Source organism: Olea europaea, chromosome 3 (genome assembly GCF_002742605.1).
Source record: "Olea europaea var. sylvestris chromosome 3, O_europaea_v1, whole genome shotgun sequence".
Classification (NCBI taxonomy): Eukaryota; Viridiplantae; Streptophyta; class Magnoliopsida; order Lamiales; family Oleaceae; genus Olea; species Olea europaea.
This window is the reverse complement of record NC_036239.1, coordinates 16,464,896-16,480,809: the sequence shown is the minus strand read 5'-3', so window position 1 is coordinate 16,480,809 and position 15,914 is coordinate 16,464,896. Positions and strand designations below refer to the sequence as shown.

The following is a 15,914-nucleotide window of genomic DNA, read 5'->3' as shown; positions in this document are numbered from 1 at the left end:
GCAACTACAAGTCTACAACCAAGCAAGGAATGATATTGGACTTGTCAAGCAACAGAGAACACGGAATAAGCATATATGAATCCATGGTTGGCTAAGATACACATGATGAGGGATGAAGATTATATGTATCTTCTCGTGGGGCCTATTTTGAAGGAACCTTCGTATTGTCACAAGATGAAAGCTCACGAGCCAGTACATATCAAAATTATTATTATAATGCCACATTTTTGTTACTCTAAATATATTTTTATCTAGGAAATAAGCAACCATAAAATTTATTTCATTGACTTTAAATTTATTAAAAATAAATAAATGTTGTCAAATGAAACCCAGGTATATCCATGATCCTAATTTTTTAAAAAAAAGAATAAATAATAAAATCAATTTGTACACGAAAATATCGTGGATGCAATTTCGTGTTGAGACACCACGTGACAAGCACTAATATGCTGAAAAATACATGTTATAATCTTTTAATTAATACACAAAATATCCAGAATTATAAATAAATTTCAAGAAACGCCAAAAAAGAAGACACCAATGCTAGAAAATCATATAAATATTTAATTTTAATTACAAAATTAAATCTGTCTTATATATATAACAAAAAATAGCAACCGAGATTAGTTAGTTTAATCTACTTTCTTATAGACATAAGAGTGTACAATAAGCTTTTAAACCATAAACTAAAACAAAATGAACAAATATATCATGACAAGAAAACTAAAGAAAAATAAAATTCAAAATGCAAAACAAGGATATGTATCAATGTCTGTAAATAAGAAATTTGAATGTAAACTTATTTTCAACCACATATTTATACAATAAAATATTTTGTACGTAAATCTAAATTTTTTTCCACATTTTAACCACACATTCTACAAAAAATTACCATTCAAAACTCCTTTCTTTTCTTTTCTTTTCTTTTTTCTTCCCCAAAATAATGGTCATCAAATAGGGGCTTATTAATTTTTATTTTTTTTTCAAAATTTTCGTCTATTTTATTTTATTTTTTGTTGAAAATTTATAATACTTTTTCGGGTTAATTCCATTCATTGTAATTATACTTTCACTCTAGTTCAATCAGGTAATGGTAATTATACCTCAATTTTGTTCAGTATGGTAATATACTTTAATTTGATTTTAATTGGGCAACTCCATCTTATAAAAAATTGATGACGCATTAATCAAAAAACTGTTCTTCATTTATTTGAATAAAATTATACTTATTTCACATAAGCAACTAACACTAATATGTGATAATCATCATTTATTAGATGTCACGTAATCAATATCCATAAGTAAAATTAGATAAATCTACATTAATTGAAAATTAAGTATAATTATCATAGTGAAATTAAATGAAATTGTATTTATGCAATCGAAATCATATTAAAGTACAATTATCAAGAAAAGCTAGTGTGAAAATATAATTACAGTTTATGAAATTACCTATGCTTTTACAAATCTTTGATGGTAAATAAGGGATCCGTGTTCATCGGCCTGTCTTACACAGGTCCAAGTGTAACAAGAACAACGAACAAGAAAATGGCTTTTGTACTCCTTATATGAATGAAAAGAAAACCAGAAACTCATGCAGAATTTTGGTACGAAAGGAAGAAAGAAAATGTTATGTTATGATTGCTTATTATTGGGATGAAGAAATGGACGTCCCATGGGTCCTATTTATGGAGGGGGAAAGTTTTTGAGTGAAGCGCGGCTCAGAACTCAACAACATTTGCCAAGGGTCGCAGCATTTGTTGCGCTTGCTTATTGCCTTCACGTCGCTCGAGTGTCAAAAATAGTGAGTCCGTCGCTCGCTCTTTGCTGGACAGTCACTTGAGCGACTGGCTAGCGCTAGACGAGCGATGGTGTTGCTGGATTTTCCAATCAACTATTCTCATTCCTTCCCAATTTTGGATTGTAATTTCTCATTCATCTGGAATTAAATTTTCCATTTCAAATATACTATGATAATCTACTCGATGAGTAAAACAAGTTAGTCTTTTTACTTTCGTAATTTGACAATCAGATCAAGTTTGAATATTTGATTAAAACTTGACACCAAGTTACTTTTCCCAAATTATACTTAACCAAAATTTTCAATTTCTTAAACCAATTCCAACAAATTGAACTATTGAAGTAACATATTTACTACGTTGTTAAAACATGTATTTCATTTTATTTTTCTCTCTCAAGTTAAATCTTAAAGTATTAAACTATTGAGGTCGATTGAGTCACCACATGACAAGCACTAATATACAGATAATATACAATAAAAAAGTCGTACATTGTTTTGTTTTCTATCCATCTAAACTAGTCATAAATTGTACAAAAAGATTCTTATTTAGGAATTTTATATTTTCTTGAGAGGCAATTAATTAAAAAGGCCAATAAATTAATGTATGTTCTTTAATTTAATATTTGTCGAATTTTAGAGAGTTGAAATTTTTTTGCCAGTATACAATTTGTAAATATGTGTATCTGAATGTAAAAGAAGACAAGTGCAATTATTGTATTGTCGGCTGTGTTTTTATATGTAAATTTGCTTCAATCATTTTATTTCAAACTCACTTATAATCATAGACAGGATGGAATTGTTTATTTTCTTGGAAAAAATAATAGAGAACAATAAATAAATCTTGATATCAATCATGGATAATGGATAATGGAGAAGTTTATTTGTTAATTAATTAATTTATTTAGTTTGATTCTTCTACCATGTCACAAGATTGGGTAGTAGGTAGAATGCAGTCATATAAATTACAAAAGAGTAAAATACAAGATAAAGTTAGTTTAAAACAACCGTGGGCATGCTTTGAGTTTGTCTACTTGTGAGGAAAACATAAAACTGAACCATACTGTTTAGTAATGAGATGAATCTTTATAAAAAAAAGGTTAAACCCTAACCTTAAAGTGAATCTTTCTTTTTATACTTCCTGAGGTAACTATTAACTAGAATCGAACTTAATCAACTAGCTTTCTTCAATTTATATGGTAAAATTATTGAGTCTAAATAATATTTAAAATGTACATTTGGTAAAAATAAATAAAATACGAGAGAGAAAATATATAATACAATTTGTCAATAATTATTATGTCTATTACAACATCTAAGTAGGAAAATGATAGAATATGAATGACAAAGAACTTTGGTGGTCTAAAGAAAAGATTGTAACATAGTTCTTCAAATGAATTTGAGATGATTTTTCACATCAAGAGAAGCAGAAAAATTACTGAACCCGCTGGCATAAAGTTTACTGAAGAATAGGGTATTCTGGTTTCTATATAAGGACATGAGGATGTGTAACTCTAAATCTATTTAATTAATCACTAATTAATTGCTTGACATAACTAATCATGGGAAATTCTTATTGTTAAGAACATCTTACCATTTAAAAATATTTTACCTATTTTTGTGTGGAATCTTATTGGCATAATTTCCTACATATAAGGTGTTACTTGAAGTTTAATATAAACTCAAAATATCTTAATCTCATTTAAAACTTGATTATACTGTGTGGACTGATTTCATGAAAATAAAGAAATATCTTTTTATTATACCCCACAAAGTTCTGTCAATCTCGTTGTTATCATCATCATTATCATCATTTTCTCAACTTTTGATAAGAAACATATATAGGAGAGATATATTTCAAGAAATTATAATCCCTTAAAATCTATTTAACTTATTACAACAATTGGGATGAGTTCCTGAAGTCTGAATACGACCTTCTTTTTAAAGCTCCTCTATATATTCATTTGATTCCCTATTTCCATCTCACTTTCGAGAACTCTCTCTCTCCAGAATATTCTCTTTTTCCTGCTGGAAGTTGAGCTAGTACTTATACAAATAATTTTGTGAATATTTTTTGCAATTGTCAGCGTTGCAGTGCAAATGGGGAGGCATTCTTGCTGTTATAAGCAGAAGTTAAGAAAAGGGCTTTGGTCTCCAGAGGAAGATGAGAAACTTATACACCACATAACAACTTATGGACATGGCTGCTGGAGCTCTGTTCCGAAACTAGCCGGTATGCTTATATTCCCAAGTCATTTTAGCTAATGTTAAGTATCCTGCTTTACTAGAATTTTTAAGCCCGACGCTAGGAAGAATCCATTTTAAGCTTATTGGTGATACAAAAAGAACACTGGTTCGATATTTCGTAAAAAAGAGAGAGAGAAAGCCGGTTGAAGCTAATTAATTAAAACCCTTCTCTTAAATTTTCACATATTTTATGAAATTTATGAAGGTCTTCAAAGATGTGGAAAGAGCTGCAGATTAAGGTGGATCAATTACTTGAGGCCTGATTTGAAAAGAGGGACATTCTCACAAGAGGAACAAAATTTGATAATTGAACTGCATGCAGTTCTTGGCAACAGGTAATTTAATTGTAGGTTTTGCTATGTATACACCGGGTTTCACACTCCATTGTCCAGCCTCCTCACAATACTGTGCCCGCAAAATGCTACGTGTGCACCGGTAAGGCGGTCCAGTGTATCAAAACCCTTAATTGTATTTTCCTGCACCATTGTGCAATCTTAGACTGACATGTTCCCTCAGGTGTATTGGACGCAATCATGTTGAGTATACTGTCTAGTCCTATTCCATACTATATATCAAACATGTTGTTTGTAGTGATCCTGAGGGTGTTGTTTTTTTACTTCCAGATGGTCTCAGATTGCTGCTCAATTGCCTGGAAGAACAGATAATGAAATAAAGAATCTTTGGAATTCTTCCATTAAGAAAAAATTGAGGCAAAAAGGGATTGACCCGAATACTCACAACCCATTTTCTGAAGTTGAAAATTATGAAGAAAAACCATCTGCAAGCAGCATCAAGAATAATCACCAGGATCAGAAAACATCAGACGGGTCCAGTGAACCAATTTTTGTGGAATCCAAGAACTGTAATAACATAGGAATTACAGCAACTCAAAACGGAAATCTATCTTCTGTTGGAATGGACCATGATTTTTTCCTTAACAGGTTCGTTGCTAACCATGAAACCTCCACCACCAGCTGCAAGAATTCTGATTTATCAAGGCTTCTATCTTTCCAGCAGTTAAATTGTGGTCCCAACACAACAAATTTGTACTTCACTCCAAATTCCACGACTTCGGCAATGGCTAGGAACCCGTTGTCTCCACCCCGTACCAACTACGAGATCACCCCAAGGCCTCCTTCAGTTCTCCCCTCGATTCTTGCGCCTTTGATATGTATAAAGCCTAACGTGAATCAGCCTTCGGATAGTTCCATAAGCCCTTTTGGTGTAAACAAGTTTCAGAATACGGATTTCTTTGAGAACAATGGTTTCCCATGGGGAAAATCAGAGGAATTAGAAAGTCATATTCACGCATCAGAAGCAGAAATTCCACAAGATATTAAGTGGAATGAGCATCTTCAGACTCCATTTTTACTGAACAATTCTATTCAGAATCAAACACATTTGGCTACAGAAGATTCAGTAAGTGCTGCTAATTGGCATTCAAATCAGCTGCAACAACCGTTACAATCAGCAGAAGTATACAGCAAACATCTTCAAATGCTTTCTGCCTCATTTGGACAGTTTTCTTAGGTTATTTTTCAACCCCTAAAGGCTGCTAATTCAACAGTTGTGTGCTTATAAGTTTTATTCTCACTTTGTACATAAGGAACTAGATATACAGACTTCTCAACTTCTTGATACCAATATTTTGATAGAAAACTTGTTCCTGTTTCAATTTCGATTCATCTTTTGTTGTAAGGTTTATGATAAAGTTTTTTTTATGTTTCATATATTATGATGTTGTTTTAATGTAGACGAGTTTGTGAACTTTTCAATGGCTTAAGCTTTTAAATATGGAGTGGTTGAACTTATAAAAATGCACATGCTGAGTGCACATAGTTTCACTGTCACCTATGTATAGAAATTCAGCATGTATGAAATTTTGACACAAAAAAGGAAAAAATAAAAATAAAAAGAACTAGCACACGCTAAGCTGGAAGGGACTAGCTGAAAAATCGAAGAGAAATTATAGGTGGCAAGATATCAAACTTTCTTTGACAAAAGACAATTAATCCAACTATTAAAATGCTGCCATTTCATCATCTGTAAAGCTATATATACAATTCATCTGTACAAAGAGCTTCGTTGAAAATTAAGGGTCTAGTTACTTTCTGGGTTTTACAGGTGGTAACTACCTCAAATCTCGTCCTGTTCAACCCAAGAAAATCATTTCAAGACAGGGACCATCTGAGACTTTGAACTCTGGCGCACCACCAATCTCTTTCAGTACTAACCCTATCCAAAATGTACAAGTTACAACGAATGGAAAGCCCAAAGAATGCTTTTTTCAAGGAACCATTAATTTTCTCTTAAAATGGACGTCTATCATTGTCTCCTACAGATGGGGATGTATAGCTTTAACCTAACTTTTAAGTCAATTCTATCTCTAGTCAAAATGCTTATGAAAAATAATCATTGTTGTCTCCCTTTGATTCACTATATTTAAAAGAGTTTAAAAGTCATAAACACACAAAAGTATTGATGTTAATATCAACTACTATGAGTATTGCTGCACATATTCGATATTTTTTTTTTTCTCTAATGGTCATTGGTCGATTATTAATTCTGTAAAAAAAATTAAATTCATAGACACATAAACTCAATATCCTGTAATTTTCTTTACTAGCGCTCGAAGAATTTCCCAAACCCAAGGTATTTGGGATTATCTCTAACTCACTCGATATTTAAAAAAAAAAAAATAATAATAATAATAAATCAAATTTTAGTGTGTCAACACCAAGTGACACGTACTGTGGGGCATAATTAAAAAAAAAAAAAATTCATAGACACATAAACTCAATATCCTGTAATTTTTTTTACTAGCGCTCGAAGAATTTCCCAAACCCAAGGTATTTGGGATTATCTCTAACTCACTCGATATTTAAAAAAAATAAAAATAATAATAATAATAAATCAAATTTTAGTGTGTCAACACCAAGTGACACGTACTGTGGGGCATAATTAAAAAAAAAAAAAAAAGGTTGAACCCCAACTTTGAGAGCTCTCACTGCGCTGCCCCTAAAGCTTTGTGAGGGAGGTAAATGCGGGATGTGCCCCAACAGGTTAGTGAATAAAAGCCACATGTACATTGTGCCTATAAGGAGTCCAATTTCATGTCTCAGGAATCGAACTCCTACACTGCAGTTGTCAGTAAGGCATGAGATAACTTCACTCCTGTCCTTTGCACCACTGGGCTATGCCTTGAGAGGGCCGTGGGGCATAGTTTTTACTACTTATAGTGTGAACAGAAGAAGAGGATCCCCAGTGGCACACATTATAATGCTGATATATACGTAGAAAAAAGAGATATAAAAGGGAAAACAATTTCAATGTTCTGATTTTCTTTTCTAACGTTTCATTCTTTTCCCTTCAAAAATAAAATGAATTTACTTCTCTTACCATAGTACACGAGATTATTGATCAGTGGATATAACAAATCCTTGCTCGTGAGACAGGTCATTTGATCTTTCATCTTTATCATCGTCGTTTTCAAAAATGTACTATTTAAATGTTTATAGGATTCAAATTTATACTGATTTATTAACTAGTCAACAATAATTTTATGTCACTTTCAAGAATCTTGAACTTCTGTGCCTTTTTCACATTTTTTTTTAATTACAGAGAGAAAATATATAATTCCTATGTACGAATTGAAAGGAAAAGATGCAATAATTCAAGACAAACTTCAATCATTGACAGCTAAGGATTTGAACAATCAATCAAGAGGAGGTCCATCAAGATATATGAATTAAATTTCTTATGAACTGTATTTGATGTGGGGTATTATGCTAGAGTCCCTTTAGTGTACCCACGTGCAACAAGAAAATTATAACTCCCCACGTATTAATTTAACATATTGTTGTCTTTAATTGAAATATATATTTAATTCTCAATGAAAAGATAGGTGATACGTGTGCATTTGTATGTATATAAGTATAGTAATGTATTTATGAATATATGATGAATGCATGTGAACCAAATTATTGAGTCTCTCTAAATTGGCCCTACAATCTACCGTTAAGAAGAAATTAATAATAAATGAAACGGCAAATGGAAGGGCAAAATGAAATTGCAATAAATTCTAGAGATGGCAATTTACCCCGCTCCATCCCGAAAGGGGTGAAAAAAACCCGTCTCGACGAGTTGATGGGGCGGGGCGGGGCATAATTCCCATCCCCGTCACGGGTCACGAGGCGGAATATTAAAAAAAAATAGTTTTTTTCTTGGATATTGTTTTTTCGAGTACTTTTTTGAATATTGATGTTAATTTGATCATTATTTGTTTTGAATTTTTAAATTTTGAATTTGTATTTAATAATTTAATAGTATAAGTCTAAATTTTGAAAATGTGTAAAAATAAATAAATGGGCAGTAAAGGGGCAAAAAACTATCTCACCCCGCCCCGTTTAAGGCGGCCCCGTTGCCATCACTAGTAAATTCATAAAAATAAATAAATGGTTTACTGAATTGCCTTTATGGGCATGGAAAGGGGTGAAAATCAAGGTTGCGAGGTCGTAATTTTGGATAGGATTGATAAAAGTGTCTTGCGAATTGGATAGTTAAATTAAAAGGAGGAAAATAAGATTCTATTATATTTAATTATTTAAAATATTAAGATATAAATAAACATCAAATTCTTTTAAAAATCTAATTTTTTAAAATAATAATACAGATAAATGCTCAATATTTTTAATAAAAAATTAAGTGTTGAACCAAAAATCATAATGAAAGTATACTTCCATATCAATTTATCTTCAAACTAAAACTTCAATTGCAATTAATTTTATGGTAAATTTATGAACGCCAATTATCATGAAAATTTGTGTTATTATTCAAAACCATAAATAAATGGAATCTCACAAAATTATGAGATCAAAGACCACGCCTACTTCTACAATTGATTTTCAATCAAGCTAAAAATAAATAAATAAATAAATAATAAAAATTGGAGGGAAAAAGAATAATAAAGATTATAAAACAAAATGCAAATGAATTTACTTTAAAAGTGAACAAAGAAAAGGTAAAAAGAAAAGATTTCAAAAATATGATGAAAAATGAATGTCGTCGTTGATTTTTACAATGGGCGGTACAGACCAATAGATAATAGATTTCGTAATAGAGATTCTTATTTTTACCATTTGTTTTGCTTTGTTTTTCACTGAAGTTGTAGTTTGTACTTTGGTTCAAATTGAAATTCAACCTAAATATCGAATAATCCATCTTACTTATTCCATTAAAATTTAATATAAAAATTATAATGATGAAAAAATGAAGAATCACAAAGATGTTTAGACTTGTTAGCATATTGAGATCCAGCAACGGAACCGTAATCTTAAAATTTTAAGATCGTACAACTGGATCTATCGTTTTATATTTTCAAATCATAAAACCGTATAGAATAATGAGATTTGGATCGAGAATTCAGCAATCATAGGTGAAATATTGAAGATTATATGAACAAATAATTTACGTTCTTTTTTTATTTGTGTCACAAAGTATTTATGTTATTTTGTGATTGTGTCGATTTGTTCATGTATTGGTATTTGCACATCATAATTTTATAGTTGTTGAAGGTGCATGTTGAAGAAGCATTCTCATTGGGCCTGATAAGTTCGTATATATTTTCATTAAGTTCATATATGTTTTTATACATTGAATCTGTTATACCACGATCCTTTTTTGCTTCCTCCCAACCTCTCAAGTCTAGGCATTATATAAATACTCATATATGGATTTCGGGAATTATTGTTATACTACGATCGTTTTTTGCTTCCTCACAACCTCTCAAGTCCACGCATTATGTAAATACCTATACATGGCCTTCGAGAACTATTGTTATACTACGTTCATCACAGGGACCCAAAAAAGCCACGTGGCAGGAGAGACCACAGGCACTTCGCCCGTTGTCGGTCGAAGCATATAATAGCGAACCAAATGATGAACTCCTTAACCGAACCCATTCGGCCATTCCTATCTAAACCAACACAACCGAACCAGTGGGGGTGAACCGACCCAGAGGAACCCAGGCAAGGGCAAAAAACTATCTCACCCCGCCCCGTTTAAGGCGGCCCCGTTGCCATCACTAGTAAATTCATAAAAATAAATAAATGGTTTACTGAATTGCCTTTATGGGCATGGAAAGGGGTGAAAATCAAGGTTGCGAGGTCGTAATTTTGGATAGGATTGATAAAAGTGTCTTGCGAATTGGATAGTTAAATTAAAAGGAGGAAAATAAGATTCTATTATATTTAATTATTTAAAATATTAAGATATAAATAAACATCAAATTCTTTTAAAAATCTAATTTTTTAAAATAATAATACAGATAAATGCTCAATATTTTTAATAAAAAATTAAGTGTTGAACCAAAAATCATAATGAAAGTATACTTCCATATCAATTTATCTTCAAACTAAAACTTCAATTGCAATTAATTTTATGGTAAATTTATGAACGCCAATTATCATGAAAATTTGTGTTATTATTCAAAACCATAAATAAATGGAATCTCACAAAATTATGAGATCAAAGACCACGCCTACTTCTACAATTGATTTTCAATCAAGCTAAAAATAAATAAATAAATAAATAATAAAAATTGGAGGGAAAAAGAATAATAAAGATTATAAAACAAAATGCAAATGAATTTACTTTAAAAGTGAACAAAGAAAAGGTAAAAAGAAAAGATTTCAAAAATATGATGAAAAATGAATGTCGTCGTTGATTTTCACAATGGGCGGTACAGACCAATAGATAATAGATTTCGTAATAGAGATTCTTATTTTTACCATTTGTTTTGCTTTGTTTTTCACTAAAGTTGTAGTTTGTACTTTGGTTCAAATTGAAATTCAACCTAAATATCGAATAATCCATCTTACTTATTCCATTAAAATTTAATATAAAAATTATAATGATGAAAAAATGAAGAATCACAAAGATGTTTAGACTTGTTAGCATATTGAGATCCAGCAACGGAACCGTAATCTTAAAATTTTAAGATCGTACAACTGGATCTATCGTTTTATATTTTCAAATCATAAAACCGTATAGAATAATGAGATTTGGATCGAGAATTCAGCAATCATAGGTGAAATATTGAAGATTATATGAACAAATAATTTACGTTCTTTTTTTATTTGTGTCACAAAGTATTTATGTTATTTTGTGATTGTGTCGATTTGTTCATGTATTGGTATTTGCACATCATAATTTTATAGTTGTTGAAGGTGCATGTTGAAGAAGCATTCTCATTGGGCCTGATAAGTTCGTATATATTTTCATTAAGTTCATATATGTTTTTATACATTGAATCTGTTATACCACGATCCTTTTTTGCTTCCTCCCAACCTCTCAAGTCTAGGCATTATATAAATACTCATATATGGATTTCGGGAATTATTGTTATACTACGATCGTTTTTTGCTTCCTCACAACCTCTCAAGTCCACGCATTATGTAAATACCTATACATGGCCTTCGAGAACTATTGTTATACTACGTTCATCACAGGGACCCAAAAAAGCCACGTGGCAGGAGAGACCACAGGCACTTCGCCCGTTGTCGGTCGAAGCATATAATAGCGAACCAAATGATGAACTCCTTAACCGAACCCATTCGGCCATTCCTATCTAAACCAACACAACCGAACCAGTGGGGGTGAACCGACCCAGAGGAACCCAGGCAAAAGAAACGAGATTAATAAAGAGATTGATTGACAGAAGATCTCCTGAATCAGCTCTAGTGACACGACTGATTTGACTACTCCCTAACACCGCCAGCCTGGTTGGTTGAATCTATGGCCGTAAGCTATGGATTCTGAAAGGCAAATTGATGTTACCATTCAAGTCTTATGATTGACTGATTCCCATGATGGGAGGTTGTGCTCACATGGATGAGGCCACGTGTCTCCTCATCTGACGATCCTCACTCACTATCTCATATTATAAAAGCTTACACTTAGTGTCAGCGAGAGGTAATGCAAGTCTAGACTTTGATACTATAATTTTGCTCTCTACATTTTCTTTATTCCCGAATCCTACCCCTTTATTTGATATTGGAGGCTCACGTTATAAGCTCTCCCACACTCACATACATCTTCCCCACCAGAGAAGGTATCGGTTCGTCTTAGTGTGCAAGAAAACGACTTGTTCAGACGTGAGAAGGTATCGGAATCTATTGGCCACGTGGAGGTACACTTTTTGAGGTCAACGGAATCATCAAAACAAAACATTATTCAGTCATTCCAATGATTGGTTTCCCAATACTTCATACACAAGAATAACGTTTAAGTCCATCTCCTGATTTCTATACATAAAAATTTTATTTTAAGATAATCTTAATTTAAATTAAATTGCAAAATACCGTAATAATATTTACAATCATTTGGAGTATTAATAAAAATTACCGTGAATTCTTATAATACTATTGGAACAATCGAATCGTGTGATAAATAAGCCAATAAAATAGATACATATGAAGAATAAAAAGAAATATGAAATCATTTTGGGTCAAAATGTACCAAGTTTTTTTTAAATGACGCTAATAACGTTTTAATCAACATCCACAATTCATAATGGTACAACAGATTATGGGGTTGTCGCATATTCGAGGCTCGACTAGATCATTTGAGGATGGAGAAAAAGACATGACCATTAAGGCGCCGGCTAGAGGGCATGGACTTCTAGTTATGCATTATCTCAATGTTTAGCGGCTATTATTTATTTTTATTAGTGGAACGTGGATTTGTCTATATTACGTTTTTCTTATTTTCTTTGACTTTTTAGAGTTGGTTTGGTTGATGGTTAGTTGAACTTTATTGAAATAAATACGTAATTGCGGAGTTTTTTTTCCAGCACAATGAGCTTGTTGACATTGTGTTATTTTTCGTTCAACTCCATCACATCACATAAATCAAGGCAAAATTTTTAAATAAAATGTTTTAATGAGAAATGGTTTTTTCAATCTCCCAATATTTTTCCCCTTTAATTCGATCATTTTTTAAGGAAATTCTTGCAATATAGATTACTGTTTTTAATAATTATAATAAGCAATTTGAATAGCTAGGTTTTTTTGGCACACAAATTTAAGGGTTCGAGACTAAAATTATAGACCAAGAACCTTCAAGAATTGATTTAATTACCTAAGTCGTTTGCCTTCACACTTTGCTCAAGAGTAAAGGATTAGTAATTTCAATTTCTGCATTGGATGATATATAAAAGTTTAACCTTTTGTTTTTCCCTTTAATTTTATGTGATACTATTCAGTTGAAGTTAGCCCCCGTTTGACCCATTCTCTTTCTCATTCTTTTTCTCTATCTTATTTTCAATCACACAATCTTTCATAAAATAATATCACACACAAATAAAAAACTTTTCATTTCTTTTCAACCACACATTTTTCAAAAAAATATTATTCCAACCATTAAAATTTGGAAATAATAGGGGCCAAATGTGGGCTTACAAAGCATGTGAACAGGGTACAATACAAGATAAAATTAAAAATAAATTGATTATTTTAAAAATTCAAACTTGTACATGAAATAGTTAAAGATAGTAATAACGTTGATAAATGTAGACACTCATTGTCACTCGTACGAAAATTTCAGTGTCAACCCTTGATGAATCTCTAGTTTTTAAATGGGAGGGTTATTGAAACTTATGTGAAAGCTATGTTTGGCCAAGAAGATTAGTTAAATAGCATTAAAGAAGTGAAAAGAAAAATTAAAATATAATGTTAACTTTTATATATCCAACATATTCTAGAAGTTCAATTCCATATATTATGAATTCTTAGAAATCTTATTGTTTCCTGTTTTATCTTAGGAATGAAAAAAGCTTCTTAAGGGGAAAAAAATGTGGAACCTATTCTTCTAAATGAATATACGACAATCATGTGTTGTTTTCAAGAAAGTTAAGAGTCGACTTCTTGGAGTTTCATTTTTCTTTTATAAGATTTGAATCTAGGTAATCCTTCTCGTTTGCTAGAACTAGTACAAGATAAAAATTCTGAAGGGCTATAATTAGAAGAAGGAAAAGGAGGACGAGGACGAGAAGGAGAAAATTATGTTAATCTCAAAGATTCTCCCAATCCTTTCGTTTGATATTTCAACTTTTTCTTTATAAAGTATATGACCAGAGGCATTGATTCCCTTAAGAAGACTTTAGAATGAGATTTGACTTTTGAAAATTTTGAGTACAACCATGATTATCATAAAATAAGACCGTTCTTTGTCTAGATGCAACCCACCTACGAAGACCGTTTGTCCGCTGGAATAAAAGTCTTGCTTATCATTAAAAAGTTGAATTTTGACCGTCAAGTTCTTAACTTGTTTCAAATGACTTCCAACTTTTTATATATAAGTTCTTGTTTGAGTCTCATTCTTTAGAAAAAATATATTTTTTAACAGTGTTTTGAAATCATTTAAATTACACATTGTTCAATAAAATAATATTACACGTAAATTCAAAATTTTTCCTTATGTTTTAATAACACATTTCCCATCGAAACAATATTCAAAAATTCATTCTTCCCAAAAAATGGGGCTCAAACAAGGGCATAACGGGATTGAACCAATCAATCCGATTTTGTTTAAACAATATTGACAAGAGGCACCAGAAACAAAGAGCTGGCAATAATAAGAATCTCTAAGGTAGAAAGGCGACAAAGTTTAGGGCCCTTTTTCCTCAACCACTTTTTGGACCATGCAGGCAAGGCTTCAATTGTGAGCCCGTCTTCTCGCCTTCAATGGTAAACTGGGCCAGCCCACATTTTGGGCTTCCATGGACCAGAATTGTGAAGCCCTAATAAAAATTCCCCGTCGAGCAGAGGAGAAAAACCAGAGAGATCTATCCTATTCTCGATTAACACTGTTGAAATCCAGTTGATTGAAAATAATTGAACAATTGAGGCTACAAACTGAAAGCTATTTTCATAGTAGATCAGAATTTTTGAAGGTGACGTCCAACATAGCAAAGTTGATGTATTGTATTGTTTGTGAAGGTTTTCGAATTAGAATTGAAGGGTTTTGAAGTCACAATTGTTGGTGGCTAACATTGAATTGTTGCTGTATCTTCCAACTTTTGAATTTATGAAACGGTGCTGAAGTTTTAAACGTGACTTCCTGTGACGAAAATTGAAGAGCTTCATTAGCCTATAAACTATGACGGTGAAAAGATTCTTTATCCTATAAACTGCAAGTTGTTGTAAAGAAAATTGAAAAGATCCATCGTTACCTCTGATATTAATAAAATTGCCTATACCTAGTTTTATGTGATATGTAATAAGTCAATACGGATCTGTGACCTATCCACTATGAACGTGACCTATGAATTGTTACATGTAACTTGAGACCTGTAAAAATTGTGAGTTGTGATATTGATCCAATGACCTATAACAACTTCTATTGAATCTGTGACTTGTGAACATTGATCTGTTACATATGCAATATGAAGTGTGAATTATGAATTTTTAAGTATAACCTGTAACATATGAACTGTTTAACATGTTATCAGTTAAAAAAAAAAAAACATATGACATTTGATCTATTATTTACAAAGTGTGATATGTCCATAAATCAGTGATCTGTGATTTGGGAAAATTGATCTTTGACCTATACACAATTACTTGTGACATGTGATATACAATAAGTGTACATTGAACTCTGACAACTGAACAATCAATTATAAAAAAAGACCTATGACTTGTGTAAATGAACAAGTGACTTCTTATATAATTAATTTTACATCAAATTAATTTTGCAAGGTTGTTTTGTGCTATAGAATCCACCACCAACAATCAAAACAGGCACCACCAGTCTATCACCAACACCATCACTATAGATGGAATGGTATAAAGTAATAGAATTGGCCATT

At 31.7% G+C, this 15,914-nt stretch overlaps 1 protein-coding gene across 1 annotated transcript; it reads left to right on the top strand.

The window, feature by feature from the left end:
• Positions 1-3,685: 3,685 nt before the first annotated feature.
• Positions 3,686-5,749, top strand: LOC111387479 (transcription factor MYB61-like). Its single transcript, XM_023012036.1, has 3 exons — positions 3,686-4,031; positions 4,251-4,380; positions 4,669-5,749. Exons 1-3 carry the CDS (start codon positions 3,899-3,901, stop codon positions 5,573-5,575), a joined length of 1,170 nt encoding a protein of 389 aa, XP_022867804.1. The 5' UTR covers positions 3,686-3,898; the 3' UTR covers positions 5,576-5,749.
• Positions 5,750-15,914: the final 10,165 nt, after the last annotated feature.

What these genes read in the sequence shown, in the direction of transcription:
- LOC111387479 (XM_023012036.1), top strand. Translation starts at nt 3,899, where the DNA reads ATGGGGAGGCATTCTTGCTGTTATAAGCAGAAGTTAAGAAAAGGGCTT. An exon ending in CTCTGTTCCGAAACTAGCCG is followed by an intron (nt 4,032 to 4,250) that starts GTATGCTTATAT and finishes AAATTTATGAAG; the next exon opens with GTCTTCAAAGATGTGGAAAG. An exon ending in CATGCAGTTCTTGGCAACAG is followed by an intron (nt 4,381 to 4,668) that starts GTAATTTAATTG and finishes TTTTACTTCCAG; the next exon opens with ATGGTCTCAGATTGCTGCTC.